The 15,584-nt window shown below is 29.9% G+C and overlaps 1 protein-coding gene across 4 annotated transcripts in view; it reads left to right on the top strand.

Moving 5' to 3' along the window:
* The first annotated feature begins 7,844 nt into the window (after positions 1-7,844).
* Positions 7,845-15,584, top strand: part of LOC126844449 (E3 ubiquitin-protein ligase Rnf220-like) — a 92,427-nt gene continuing 84,687 nt past the window's right edge. For all 4 annotated transcript variants that reach the window (XM_050582656.1, XM_050582654.1, XM_050582655.1 and 1 more), the window contains exons 1-2: positions 7,845-8,148; positions 13,050-13,157. In XM_050582656.1, coding sequence (XP_050438613.1) covers positions 13,050-13,157 — 108 coding nt within the window. In that variant the 5' untranslated portion in view covers positions 7,845-8,148. The remainder of the gene's footprint in view (positions 8,149-13,049; positions 13,158-15,584) is intronic.

Raw genomic sequence — 15,584 nt, 5'->3', positions numbered from 1 at the left:
TTTTTAAACCTAGTAGAAATCTTGAGTGTTATTTATAAATATCATTTTCCCCTGTTTATTAGCAAAAGGGGCTGTATCTTAAATTACTTTTCCTCAAATGTTATCGTCGCCTTAGAATTAGAGGAGCGTATTAACCAAATACACATTTTTCAGGAGAGTCAAATTTCATTTTTTTAAATCTTATTTACGTTTGTATAAAATCAGTTAGGGTTAGCATTTAGTTTCAACTCTAAAGAAAATTACTATACTCTTAGCTTAGTAACAATATTTTAATTTTTAATCCAAAATTTAATTTACTAATTATGGTAATTAGTGTTATTATTACCAAATAGTAATTACTAATTATGAAGATACGTTTCTTTAATTCTAATAATATTCTTCCAGGAGATTGTTCTAGGAGTTTCGTCGTTTAAACACTAAACTATAGTGTTTAAAAAAATCTTGAGTTTAACATTAAACAAAATTAAAAAATATACTGAAATTCACCATTAAGACTAATTTTGAACCTTTACAGTATATAGACTAAATTAGTTTACTCCATAATACTAATGAATGTGAACGCTAGTTTAACAACCTTAAGGTAATTCGATTTTCTCTTATTTGGTTTACTTAATTTACATTTTAAATTCTGATTAGAAGTAACTCCAAGAATTAATACTTCTAACCTGATTTAGCAATAATGTGTAGGTATATTCAATATATACCTCTCCACTAGTCTAAAATTAATTTATATTATGCATTATTAAAAATGTATCTTAGAGTATGTTAATTTTTCATGCAAACATAAATGTTGTTATTTTAATTTAATTTTTATGTTTTATATCCTTGCATACATGAATTTTTAAGTAGACATAGATTAGTAGAATCGGGTGACACTAATTTATTATTAATTGAGCATGTAAACAGATATATACATGAAAGAAAATAATAATTATGCAAAGTATTCAGATCCCGTGACAAGATGTGTGTGTATAATCATCCATAGGTACATTAACTGAGTGTTTAGTACGAACAGGGTTTCATCTTCTACTAATGTCTATCCGTACCGGTCTTTACCCAAGTTCCTTCTAACCTCTTAACCATGCTCACCGATAAAATCAAGTGTATTTGAGACGTTTTTATAAAATTACTCTATATCAATGTCATTAGCATCAAAAATTGGGACATACATTTGGTACTAAATTTATATTCAACGGATTACTAATTAGCTGGATAACTAATGTAGGGTAATCAATTTAAGATTATTGTAAGACTATCATTTCATCTGTAAAATAAGTCCAGTTTTGCATTTTTTCTATTTGGGAATATTTAAAATATTATAAAATTACTAAATATTTACCGTTTTAGTATTTTCCAGAGTTTTATCAACTTTTGAAACTTAAACTGGGTATAGCGTATATATTTAATCAACTATTTAAGTTTAAAATAATTTGCTGAAGTTATTAACGTTTATAATTTAAGACGTAAGCAAGGGTATAGATTTGTATACTTTTTATTTAACGCACTCCACCCCCGGTCCTAAGTTTTAAACTTCAGTAACTTAAACTGAACATTTCATATCACTAATACCATTGAGTATATATTGTTTAATACAGGGTGATCACTTATCGTGAGGGACTTATTGAGGGACTCACTTATCGTGAGTCACTCAATATCTCATAGGGTTTAATAAGAAATTAGAATTTTTTTTTCATAATGTTTTTATACAATGTGATCTCAATTTGTTTAAATTTTTTTTGTTTTTAACCCCTCTCAACTTTTGAAGTTATTGAAGTTTCAAGTTTAGGGCAGCAAGAAAGGTGGAGTGTAGTATTATTTTTATCTACGCGCATTTCCCAACCGCACTTCCCCTCCCATCCTAACTTTAAAGCTCTAATATAACTTTAAAAGTAGTTATCCAAAACTGGTTATCGAAAAGTCAAAATGTTTAGTACATTATTAACAATTTAAAAAGTTAACAAAATATATACGTTACCGTTTAAGTTTCAAAAGTTGCTATCAAAAAAACTAAGTTGAGAGGGGGTAAAAACGAAAAAAATTGTGAAAAATTCAGATCACATTGTATAAAAACAAAATGAAAAAAACAATTTTAATTTCTTATTAAACTCAATGAGATATTGAGTGGTTCACGATAAGTGGATCACCCTGTATATACTCAATGATTATACTCATTACGTCAATTTTCAATCTGTTCATTTCAGCTACAATTTTCCCTGTTTGAAACATTGTTTTCACATTCCTAGTGTAGGTACATTCTTATTGGTTTCCTTGATACTTTAATGCGCTGGTTGTATTATTCGAGGGTTTCGCGTTTTTTACATTGTTTCTTCTTCTGGCCAATCTTGGTTTCCGAAGGTCATGATTATTTAACATCATTAACATTTAAACTTCCCATTAAAACATACTTGCAAATAGTAGCAATAAATAACCAGGTGGGCTTTTGTTACTTTTCTGACCCTAACGCCGCCGATCATACTATTCAGTTGTTTTCACCTTACTCCTTTCCCCCAGGATTTTAGGTTGTCCTACTTACTGGAATCGTTAGCATGAAAATTTTCACCATTAGTATTAATTAACAGAATAATATTATATTTTATCAATTTATCCATGCACTTAAGTTGATTATTTCTCAAAACATATAAACTGAGAAGACTATAATATAATGGTTATGTTTTACGTATACTGTGAGGTACTTATTACATAATTTGGTAAGTTTCACTAAATAAAATAATAAGCGCGTGTGATGGTCGGTAGGCACTAACAAAATGTTGACCAGGTTATAGTACGCGACCGCCGCCTTATACATTAATAGTTGAGCTACAAGTAATAAAAAAAAATAATAATAATAATATAGCTGTTATAGTATGGTATAATTTAGCGGTCATAGACCGTGTGGGCTGTTTTTAAAAACGCGCTCGATTATGTATTTTTTATTAGCCACCAGGAATAACAACTACAACCCGTGAAGGATTCTACTAATTAAATATAATATAAATTGCCGAATACCAAGAATAATGACCAGGCCAAAGTGATTAAATTAACATTATATTAACACCATGTAGGTGCGATCCAGCTGTGATTGTGTGTAATAGCTTTACGATGTCTGTGGTCGAGAACCTTGCTATGATAATCAATGTATTATATTTATCTGCTTAACCGATTTTCTGTTGACCCCACCGACTAAAAAAACAAAAACAAAAACCGGACACTAAACTCGGACAACTCACCGGTCGTTGTGCGTTTACATATTATTATGATAAAATAGACCTATTAAATATATTATACATGAGCCGCTCCACGGACTTGGACCAAACTAGATTTTTTACGTGCGAAACTTGCTGTTGAAACCCGGTTGATGATGATAATATTATGTATTATTATTATGATTAATCATTATAGGTGATATCAAGATTTACAACCGAGCACCTAGGTCGTCCTGTCATGATCTCATTTTAGCCACTTTTAAAGTTGTATTAGGTAAATAATAATCTGAGAACAGCTATTTGCAACCTTAATGTAGTCTCTCATAAAATTTACTTGACAAAATTAAAATATAAACAACATTATAGGTAATATTTAATATGCAACATATTTTAACTAATAAATAAGTGTACTTGTTATCTTTATACATGCAGACACAATACATTGATTGTGATGTTCTATTTAAAGTAATAAGTGAAAATATTGTAGAGTTTATGTATACCTGCTAGTTAATAGATTTTAAAATAGAAGGTCACAGGATCTAACAGGTGTCCGGGTACACAAAATAGGCATCGTTTAGTGGATAATTAAAATAGAGTGTCTAGCGCCGCTTACTCGGTGATTAAAGAACAAAAAGTGGTAAAAAACACGCAGAAAAATGTTTAGATCCACTCGACTAATTAAGCGAGTAAGAAATGATTTACCAGAAAGATATGTCAGCCAGGTTAAGAAACAGTAAAAAAATAATTAATACACATATAAATTACATATATATATATATATATATTAAAACTTTTGTCTCTCATTTTGACCATTAAAATAGAAAATTTTTAAGTGATTTTTTACGAAAAATCTATTTTAACCAGTTTTAAATTTCTGAAACTTTTATCATTAAATCACACTCAAATCAGTTATTTTCATCTAATTACGGGAGTGGGCCGAGATTGATTTTAATTTATTGTTTAGTATTGAACATTTTTTTTTTTAAATTCTGACAAAAAAATATACAATTTCAGTTTTTTTATTTAAGATAAAAAATGTTTTGGTAAAATTTGTTTTTTGCATAGTTGGGAGTAAAAAGTGAAAAATGCGTGCAGATGACACCACAGCTTCAACGCGGTATCTGAGGTTAAGCTGTGTTCATTGCTGTTTGATTCCGGATGGGTGACCATCCAGGATTTTTAGCGGTGACCCATGCCATGTCCCCACTACACATGTTCCACACCTACACAAACCAAACTAAATACAAAAAAACCTAACAAACAGCTAGATGGCTAAAGTTGCTGAAGCTTAAAAAATAGAACCAAAATTTATACATTTTTTTTTTCAGATTTAGAAAAAAAATGATTCATTCAAAAAAATATATAAAAATTAATCTTATATTAGACCAAAATAAGTTTAAAAAAATGTTGAGGTCATGTCGATGACCCCCTATATATAAGTTTTTTGGCTACAAATTCTAGTGAATTTATTTTTATTTTATTTTTCATCTAGTTTTTTTGGCTATAATATTACTATCAATGCAGTGTTAGTACAACAAATAAATAAGTAATGCACGCTGATAAAAAATAATACTACACTCCACCCTTCTTCCTATTGTCAACTTTAAATAACTATACCAAATAATTGTCCAAAAATAGTTATCGACAAGTCAACATTAGTTAAACCATTGATTATATTGTACTTATAATCAATGGTTAAACAAATGTATACGTTGTCATTTAAGTTTCAATATTTAAATTTAAGGTAATATAAAAATAAATAATTTGGGAGGAGGGGGCAAATATTTTGTATTCACAACGTTCAAAATAGAAATGAATAATACATTCAATAATTTAGGGGGACAAATTCTCTATGAATTGTTTTGGGCCAGATATTATGAAAACACTAAAATATTAGCCAGAAACTTGATATGTTTACTAGCCACCTTAGATACATAAAAATGTATCCCGTGGTGTTGCTGACTCGTACGCAAGCTGTTAAAATATAATATGTAATCCCTATGTGAAAACCTTTAATAGAGCCTTGCAAACCCAACCTTTATGCTATCTAGGTTGTCCAAATTAATTCATAAAATTTTCAAGGCACGGATTTTGAGTTTGTTTATTCATTCGAAATTAAATTGTACACCCAAAACATTCACTACAATTATTATCACCACCAGGCTCAATATTTACGACCATTTATTATTTACTAGTTGTAGGAACTACACATTTTACTATTTGCACCAATGGGCGATTAATTATTAATATTCGTTATACGTTTGGAGGATACAGGTTATGCGAGAACCCGGCTTAAATATCAACCGTTATTAGCAGCATTAGTGAATTTCGTTTTTATACGTTTACAAGTATCCAATGTGACTGCAGCATTTACATCATTTGGTTGGTAAACGCTAACATTGTATTCGGGTTGACATTAAAAAAAATGTGTTTGTTTTAATGACCAAGAGAGTCTAAAACCATTAAAAGTAAAGATAGTGTCTAGTAATAGTACAAAAGAAAACTTTAAAGCCTATTATGTTTAACAATATCTGAATAATTTAAACCAATATTAGTTCCATTCATCAACCTGGTTTGCTACATAAAATGCATAGACCTATGAAACATACTTATTTTCTATACATACATGTAATTGTCGACATTTAACATTATTATTGTCTTTAGTTAAAATGTTTATAAAAAATAAAAATATTGTTCGTTTTAATCCTGTTGGCTTATAGATAAAACTAATAATAATATAAATCATAAAAAACATTTCGTTGACAACATGTTATACTTTGTTATAGTTTATTAATTGAAAAAATAGTCTCTAAAAGCGTTGGTTAACCGGCACCTTGATCCTATACGTTTATATTCCCCCCCCCTTGAACCACTCCACCTACTTTTAGTCAACCAAACCGCCATGCTCATCAATATTTGTCCTAAAACGCAGACTAGGTTTGGGATCGTTTCGGGTTTTATCATGCTGATAGAGAAGATCTGAAATGTTAGGTTTAGTTAATTAGAAACACTAGCATACATAGGAGGGAGGGGGCTTATGACTATCCCATGGTCGGTCTTATTACACAATGTGTTAATTAATTGGAAAGTAGTAGATTTGAAGTATAATTTGAATATTTTAATGTTGTTTTTAAAAAGTTATACAGAGTGGCCCACAAAGATTTGACAAATGAAATAACTTTTGCTCTTGTAAATATTTTTAAGGTATTTTTTTTAAATTATTTTATACTCATTTGTGCTATAAAAAACACGCATTTATTGCATTTAAGTGTTTTACTTTTTAAAATTTTTTATTTAAATTCAAGATAGCCATTTTATTAAGAATAATTTTCTGAAAATGTTGACTGGTCGACCACCAGTTTTGGATATTTACTTTATATGTTATTTAAGTGTAATGCTTAGGATGGGAGGTGGAGTGCGGTAGTGTAATGCTTGTATATTTATTTTTATCTGCACGTATTACTCTACCGCATTCCACCTCACATCATAAATGTTAACCTTTAATAATTTAAAAAGTAATTATCCAAAACTGGTGGTCGACCAGTCAACATTTTCAGAAAATTATTCTTTATAAAATAGCTATCTTAAATAAAATTTAAAAAATTTAAATGATTTAAAAAAGTAAAATAGTAAAATCAATCCAAACAGTGATGTTTATAGCGCAAATGAGTATAAATCAAGTAAAATAAATCTTAAAAATATTCACTAGAACAAAATTTATTTTACTCATCAAATCTTTATGGGATACCCTGTATTCTATCTTCTTTGATGACATGATTTATTGAACTATTTTAAATATTAGTATTTTTTAAATTATTTGAAAATAACGAGCTAGAGATATCTCTCTATTACTTATTTTATTCAACTAAAAGTGGTATTTAAATTAGTTGACTATTGGACAAAATGGGAACAGGCCCGAGCCCCATCTATACTTTCAAATCCAAACAACTTCAAAATGATATAGGTATTCAAAACTAATTTTCGATCAGTCAACATTTTTAGACAACCTATTCTTGACAAATGTATAAAACTAATATGGCCATTAGGCAATGGCTATTAATCATAGAAATCTGAAAAACGACTTGGTTTTTGAGTATGATAGTATATATATTTATTGTACTTGGTTTGTATGGTCTAATTTTCTACTTCACTTTTTCCTCTAACTAGTTTTACTGTGCTGGTTCCTTTCTGTCCATGGATTCGCATCGAAGCGTTGATTGCGATCAAATCATTTTCGGATTTAATAATAATATTGTCTTTATCCTTGTTTCCTCACTTCATGCTGTACTAAATGTATTTACTATTGCATTGGCGTCAGATTTGTGCTCTGCTAATTACCGACCAGATGCCGTTCCTCCCTTCTCTGCTCGCACTTCCACCCCTGGCGGGCGCAAGACTTGACTTGAAAGACGGGGAAGGGAAAAGGCGTTTGCGGCGTCCCGGTGGGCGGTGGCGGACTCGACGGCGGTGGGACTGGCCCGGAACCCGAACGGTCTGCCCCGTAACTTTTTTCCACCAAACCGCGGCCGTGCTGGCGGCGGCCGCGTCGCCGTACAACGTAGCGGCCGCCGCCTCGGTGCCGCGCGCGCGCCGGGACGGACACCGACGTCCGCCTGGCACGTTCAGTACGCGTCCCGTTATCGTCCGTTCCGGTTGCGACTCCAAAGCCTTCCCGGGTCGTCCGCACGTGACCACGTGAGTTTCGCTGGCAAACCGCATTAACGTTGCCAATTTTCGGTTTTCGGGTTTGCCGACACAAATTCCATTGATAAAAAAAAAAAAAATTACAACTGAAGTGTTATCGAATCATCATCTTCTCTCGCCATTGCCAGCCGCGCCTATCTAAACCTCATTCTGCCGACCCGAAGACATATTATATCCCAGGACTATAATAACATACGATACTATTCGTACCAACTGTATACATAACGATTAATTGATAAAGGTAAATCATAAAAAATCAACATTCAATCGAATATGGAAATTATTATGTGTTTCTAATGGGCGCACCAAATTGACTACCGACTTATTTATTATTATCTAACTGGCACAAAATCCAAGTTACAATGCAGTAGGAAAAATTAACTAAAATTTCACATGACGATAAATTGTTATAACTACACACAACATACTTAAAATTAAGAAAAGGAAAGAGTGGGGTGGAAATCCGTAGACCTTGTCTACAAAAAGAAAGCATCTATCAAAGCTCATCATTGAATTAAAATATAAATATATAGAACATTTTTTGACATAAATGGCATTACTTACATTCAAATCAAGTAAACACTAATAAAAGTACTAATGTTAACTTGTACAACGTAGTACAGTCTCAATAATTATCTATTACAAAAAACAACAAATGGCAAATCAATAATATGTAGGTTTAATACATTTGTTTTTTCTTATTTGTCTTTAGATTTTTTACCTTTATCTTTTTTAGTGTAATAAGCAGTGTACATTTACATACAGAATAAATAATTTTAAGACGTTAAAAATATCTATACATATTGGGATGGTTGCTAAGGAATTTTCATCATAATAATCTTCGGGTCCCTAAAATTAACCTACCCAAGTCGGGAGGCAATTTGGGTGCGGTATAATCATTGTAACGCTGAATTTTAAATTCGTTTAATAGCTTAGCTTCATAAAAATGTCTAATAGGTGTGTAAAATTTTGTAATTTTTTAAATTTAATTATATGCGCAATGTACAAATTCATTTAAACTAAACGTAGGTAGTACAAGTTAGTATAGTTTACACGTCTTTCCGGGTACGCGCCTTCAGGATCTAACGTGAAATTGGAAAGTTTTACGCTTCCATCATTCTATTATACAAATATTGTGAATTTTTGTTGTTTCTCTCCAGGTTTTTAAAATAATGTAAAATATTGAACAATTTCCTAGCGTTACGCCTTCAATAATAGAATGTCAAGTTAATACTTTGTTTGGTTTCAAACGCAAATACTATACTATTATTTATTTGCACTACTGCGGCCACTGTTTATGCAATGCTACAGTTTCTTCCATATTTGAAGTACAATTAAAATACGTAGATTTAACGTAAAGGCCAAAATATTTATAAAAGGCATACAAAATAATCTAAAAAGCCCGTTAAATATAAGGTATTATACACCCCGAAGATAATAAATACACACCTAAACAATATTTAAGCATTAGTTTTTCGGTGATAAAAAAATAATGAAATTGACAAGTCTTCATGTAATCGAGTTGGACCAACAAAACTGATTATTCTTATTTCAAACAAAACCCACTATCTACTGTATTCAATTTACAACTAAATGTTATTATATGGTAATCAAATGTTATTCTTAATTGAAACAAAAAAAAAACGGTTTAGGCCATGATAAAATTATCTAAACATAAATTAAAAAACAAACACTCACATATAAACAATATTTATATTGCGTACTGTAATTGTGTTTATACATGTTTTTCGAGTTTACAATACAAAACAAAACGTTAAGACTATTTTATACTGATAATTATATACCTTAACTACTTACCATTGTCCATTGCGATAAAAGTATAAGACCATTAAGAATTTTATTGAATCGTTAATCTAGTGATAATGAGTATAAATATTTGTTATTTAAACTGGTAATCGCTAGAACTCACAAGTACGAAAGTCGTACGGCATTAGTTATTATTTTATAACTGTCAAATAAATAGATAATAAGTTTTTTTTTTTGAAAGTAGGATTATTTAAGATTTTATTGATAATTGTTCAGCTACATCAATTTCAGTGTTTTAATTCTTTCCATGTATAAATAGTTACAAGTGTTTGATACTTATATCTAAAGCTTCTATCGTAACGCGTAAAGATATCTAATATTTATTTTTAAAATTTTGTATATTATATAACTTTAAGAACACAAACATGGTAAACACTTAAGACTGATTACTGACTACTAACTACAATTGTACGACTACACTATTTTGTAAGATAATACATCTTGAACCGATAATTTATAGACTTTAAAACATTTAATCCCATGTATTTGATAATAAATGTATTACCTGTCTAAATGTATTATTGTAGAACGAGAAAATACGTTTTTCTTGTCATAGTATTTTATCGAAAACTTTTTACATAACATAGTAACATACAAATCTAAGAATCGAGATAAAGTTAGAATAATTCTACGGCGTTCTACTATAAAGCATAAAAGTATTACCAATTTTTATAATATTATAATGAAAAATGAATATATTATTATTATCATTATATATTATTTTAAAGAAGAAAAAATAAAATTTAAAGTTAATATTTAGGTACAAAGAGATAATAATAATAATTATAATATTAAATAAGGGTTCTAATAGTACAAATTAGAAGCAAATGTTTTAAATTTGTGGTTTATTTTATAATACTAGTTAAACAATACAACTTTTGACAAAAAAATCCATTAGCAAAGTCCTTAAAACACGTTGAGTAGCCTGTAGCGCAGGTGTACACGCAATTATTTTTACTAATTAGTGATAAGATTTATACTACTCGTCGCCTGCGACAATAATAACCGGTCGTTACTTTCCTTAATAATACTTAGTTAGGTTTTAAACTGTCATTAATGTTTGTGAAATATTTCAAAACGATTCAATTTTCCCGTAAATTTTAATTTCCAGACTCATTTGCTAATTATTCATTAAAAAAATTCAATTTGAACTTTGTTTGTGAAAAAAGGTGTCAAGTCAAAATTGTACATTTTTCTGCAGACCGTAAAAACGTGTTTGTTCTTTTATTTTAGTTTTTAATGTCTCTGAAGAGTAATTTTCTTCTAATAGACCAACACATTTTTAAATTTTAATGCTAAAAAATTGTAGGATATGTTTTATAAATGACTTGCCGTGCTAATGACACAAACAGTATTAATTGTTTTATGCAAGAGTGTAAGAAACTAACACACCATTTGAGCATGTTTCTAATTATTTCGATTCCTCACTTGTATAGTTGTAATCTATACAGTTGTATAGGATATTGTAACAAATGTATTTTTGGTCAGGGACGGACCCTTTTTCAATAAACATATTCATAAAAGTGTCTAATAAGTAATAAGTCTTGTGACAGGGTACTCCTTATACAGTACCATACAAGGTACTCCTAAGTACTCCAAGCTCCAAGGTACTAGTATGATTTAACATATTTAGTTTCGTAACATATTATAAAGGGCAGGATATGCGTTGGTAGATAAGTTATACTTGACCAAGATATTAAAAACACTTATTATATTGTTGGAAAATAGTACTAACTCATAACTTTATTTATTATACCTACATGATAAATTTCTTTTATTATAAAAAAAATTAAGTACAGGGTGGGGGCCACAGGGAAAATCGCTCTTTCCCTATGGGCCTGTCCGCCCCTAGCAGTCATTTTCCTGATTTTATCATATTCAGCTTTCCCCTTTAAGGAAATTTTATTGGCGACATTTCTTGCCCTTCAAAGAGTTAAGTACTGTCGACTGGGTAAGGTTTCTGTTTTGGAACTCTGCAAAAACAAAATGTATATATATCTATACATGCATATATATATATATATATATATATAATACATTTAATAACAATAATAACTGAAACAGCATTGCACGTGTACGCCGTTTACGAGTTAATGAAACCATAAATGCAGATTTAACTACCACGCTGGTCTCGGATAAGTGCGCCGGCGGTTGCTGTTGATACCGTGTTTGTCAAACGCTTGATTCTTTATAATAGTATTACACACAATATTTGTTTTCCCCTCGCCAACAGTACACGTTTAAGTATAATATAATCTATGTATTATTACGCGTATACAATATATTTATGTATACATACGGCTCGTGTGTAACGGCGATAAATCCGCTGTCGGCGGTCGTGCTCACACCGTAACTGGTCGGAGAGAGGCCGGACGACAGCATTACTGCAGACGTTATAATAACAATAATATTGTCGTCGATAACGCTAAGTATCGCCAAGTACTGTCGCATTTCGATCATTATTCATAAATATAGTTACTGCCTTCCGACGGTCATCGTTTTGTTCTTTCGCATAACATTCTACTTTAGTGTCCGTGATCGTAACTTTGGGCAGTAACAACTCCAAAAATTAGAGATTAGTACCAGCGGAGTGATTAAAGGACATTAGGTACACTATGAATCATTAAAAAATATATAAGTGTTGTATCAAAGTAAATTTGCCAAGACTTGGAGACTTATTTCTATTTAAAAATTGTTGTCGAGCGTTTAGAATGTTTAAAATGAAGATGAAATAATCAAAACAAAACTTTCACTGAAGTAATCAATGAACATTTTATATACACTGTCTGTACTAAATGAAAGAAACGAAATATAGTAGTAATACATATAAGAGATTAGAGTATAGGGGAACTAGAAGTAGATGAAGTTCGAGCACGGGTGACGCATAGAAAATTGTGGAGAGACTAGAGAGACGGTTGAGGTAAATCACCTCATTTTTAAAGGCCAAGAAGACTTCACTGATGAAACTATTTTATGATGCCTTTTGACATTCCTGAAACGTTTAACAAAATATTATATACGTTGTTTCTATTTTGTCCTCGATGTTTAGACTAGTTTACCAACGTAAATTTTTTTAAAAACACTATATGTGTAAGCTCATTACACATATTAAATTACACATAAAAACTTTAAAGTACATTGTCACAGTTATCGAAGTTAGCTATACTGCTAACTGCAAAGATCTATGATAGCAATTTAATAGAGTAGAATTATAATTTTAATTTGAGAATTTTACTGTCGCTTTATTACTGTACCTAATGTTTTGATATACAAAAGTTGTACTCCACTTTTAATAGCAAAGTGTTTGCGTTACAGATGGAACACTCGCCGTATTCGCAGAGTCCAAGCCCGTCACCGTCTTTGGTCAATTTTCCCTCGCCTGCCAACCTACCGGACATCAGATTGCATAGACCCTTCAGCCAGGTACACAACAACATTGCATTATGGTCTATTTTAACATTGTAATATGTATTTCAATGCCATAAACTAGTTACACTAATGGCCGGTGTTTTATCGTTTACCCTACAATAATAGTACACAGTGATTACCGTATGTTATTACATAATAGGTAATAAAATATTAAGAAAAAGTCATCACTATTATAGTTACCTACATTTAAAATTGTAATACACTATTTTATTTTAAAATAACATTCTTTTTTTTAACCGAGGTTGCTACACACTTATATGTTAGTCAAGTAACATAAAAACGAGGTTTACTTAGGAACTTTAGTATTCAAAATTATAGACAAGGAGTAAACAATGGGTAAAAATTATGGAAAGATAACATTAGTCTATTTAGATCATCGCCTGTAAATATAATCATTAATCGCTAATAACTTAAGTATTAATTCAGAATTGGCTATCGATCAATCATTATTTTTATCAAAGCATTGTAATTTTAAAATGAGTATCAAATAAGTAGGTTTCTCTTTGACTATCATTTGATTAATACACATTAAACCTAGACATTAAAAAAAAATGTTTTGAATATAATAAATATGTTTTAATTAAAACATGTTTATAAAATAAAATAAAATTCAGAATGGTCCTTTTAGATTATAACAATATAAGTAATTTTCAGAGTTCATTTGTTACTTTTACATAAAAACGTTTCAAAAGTAACTGGTCTAGTTGAAAGTCTTATAGCAGAAGTAACTTTTAACTTTTTAACTTGTTAATGTCCATCCTTATTGTAAGGAACGGTTAGGATAATTTGGTCAATTGTTAATGACATCGTTGGCAATGCCTATATTAGATTAAACGAATTGTAGTGATATCACGTGTTTACTTACTAAACTGGAAAACTAACCAAATGGGATGGATTTTTTTAAACGTACAACAATGGTGCTTTTTAGTTTCTGGCCTCTGATAGTTGGGGCTGAGTACCAATACTACTACAACAATTTGTCAATTTATTGATAAACTATCATAATTTTAAATATATAGAAATTTATTAGAATATATCACTAGTTTGATAATTATTGTAAATATCTTGAAGTTTTGCGTTGCATATATATTTAAGTGTTTGGAGAGTACTTACAATAGCTATTCGATTAATAACTTCTGTCATATGATAACACTTTTTTTTATTATGTACACGCGCAATTATTTGTTCGACAACTTGATGGATTTAAAATAGGTACCTTTGCCAATCAATGACTTCTATTAAATAACTTAAAAAGATGGGGTTTGTTAACAATGTACTTAACATTGTCGACAATTTTTCATTATATTGTTATTGTACAATAATAATAAAAATCTATTTTTTGTAATAATTTTTAATTTAGAATTAGACAAGACTAATTAGTAACTTTAATATTTGGTTATTTTTATAATATTTTGTATTGAAGTAATTTGCATTAGTATTACGCATTACTATAACACTTATTAGTTATAATATTTCTCATCATATAGTTATTGTAGCTATACTACATGCGGTTGTATAGCACTTTAATTTGCTTATAAACCGGTTTTAATCATACTGGACACACTAGTGCATAATATTATATGCGTCGTGTATAAGTGTGTCTCAAGTTAAAATTTACTGATCAAAAAATTATTTTTTTACGCTCTTTTCAAAACTTATTATCAAACACTTTATATATGTTGTATATCTTTTCGATAAAAAAAAAATCACGCTGTGTTGGGTTAAGTATAAAATTGCTTGATAGAGGCAAAGACGCCATCAATGTTTCATTTAAAGTAAATGTTAAAAATAATTGTTTTGCTTATCAAGTTACAACAGAGGGGAAAAAACGTACACTAATAAATAAATAAAAATGTCCTATGTTGAGCTAAATAATATTTTATTATTGACTTGTTCTCATATCAACTATGTATACCTAGATGAAATAAGAAATCAAAATAACAGTCTGGTTTTTTAACTCCGATACCAACTAACAGAATCAATTTTGGTCGGATTTAAAATATTAATTTTTTAATAATGTACATTTCTATCCGGTTTAACATAATGGGATAACGTAAATTAAATGTACTTTTTATCAATGGAATTCAAGAATTATTCAAGTAGGTTATATATACACCGTTCATCAGAGGTCTTTAAACAAATGCTGAGTATAACAATTACTGTTAATTACATAGGTACATGGATAGGCCATACTAGCCTATGTAAGAGATAAGTTTAATAAAAACATTACACGAACAAATATTTTGTACTAGTAAATATTAAGAAACTATTTTGTATGATAAGATACGTTGTATTTTAATCTACTAACGGTATTACGAAAATAAAAATATATAGTATGTAAATATTATCGCACAATATTGTAAGTACAAAAGTACCTATGTAATTTTTTTTATTGCACTCGTCTTAAGTGACGATGTATAT

The sequence above is a fragment of the Adelges cooleyi genome, unplaced genomic scaffold, assembly GCF_023614345.1.
Source record: "Adelges cooleyi isolate 19-005CV unplaced genomic scaffold, UGA_ACOO_1.1 ACOO_flye_CR_arks_rails_tigmint_CR_PRNA_651, whole genome shotgun sequence".
Lineage (NCBI taxonomy): Eukaryota > Metazoa > Arthropoda > Insecta > Hemiptera > Adelgidae > Adelges > Adelges cooleyi.
The sequence above is the reverse complement of the archived record's forward strand: the minus strand, read 5'-3'. Positions and strand labels throughout refer to the sequence as shown.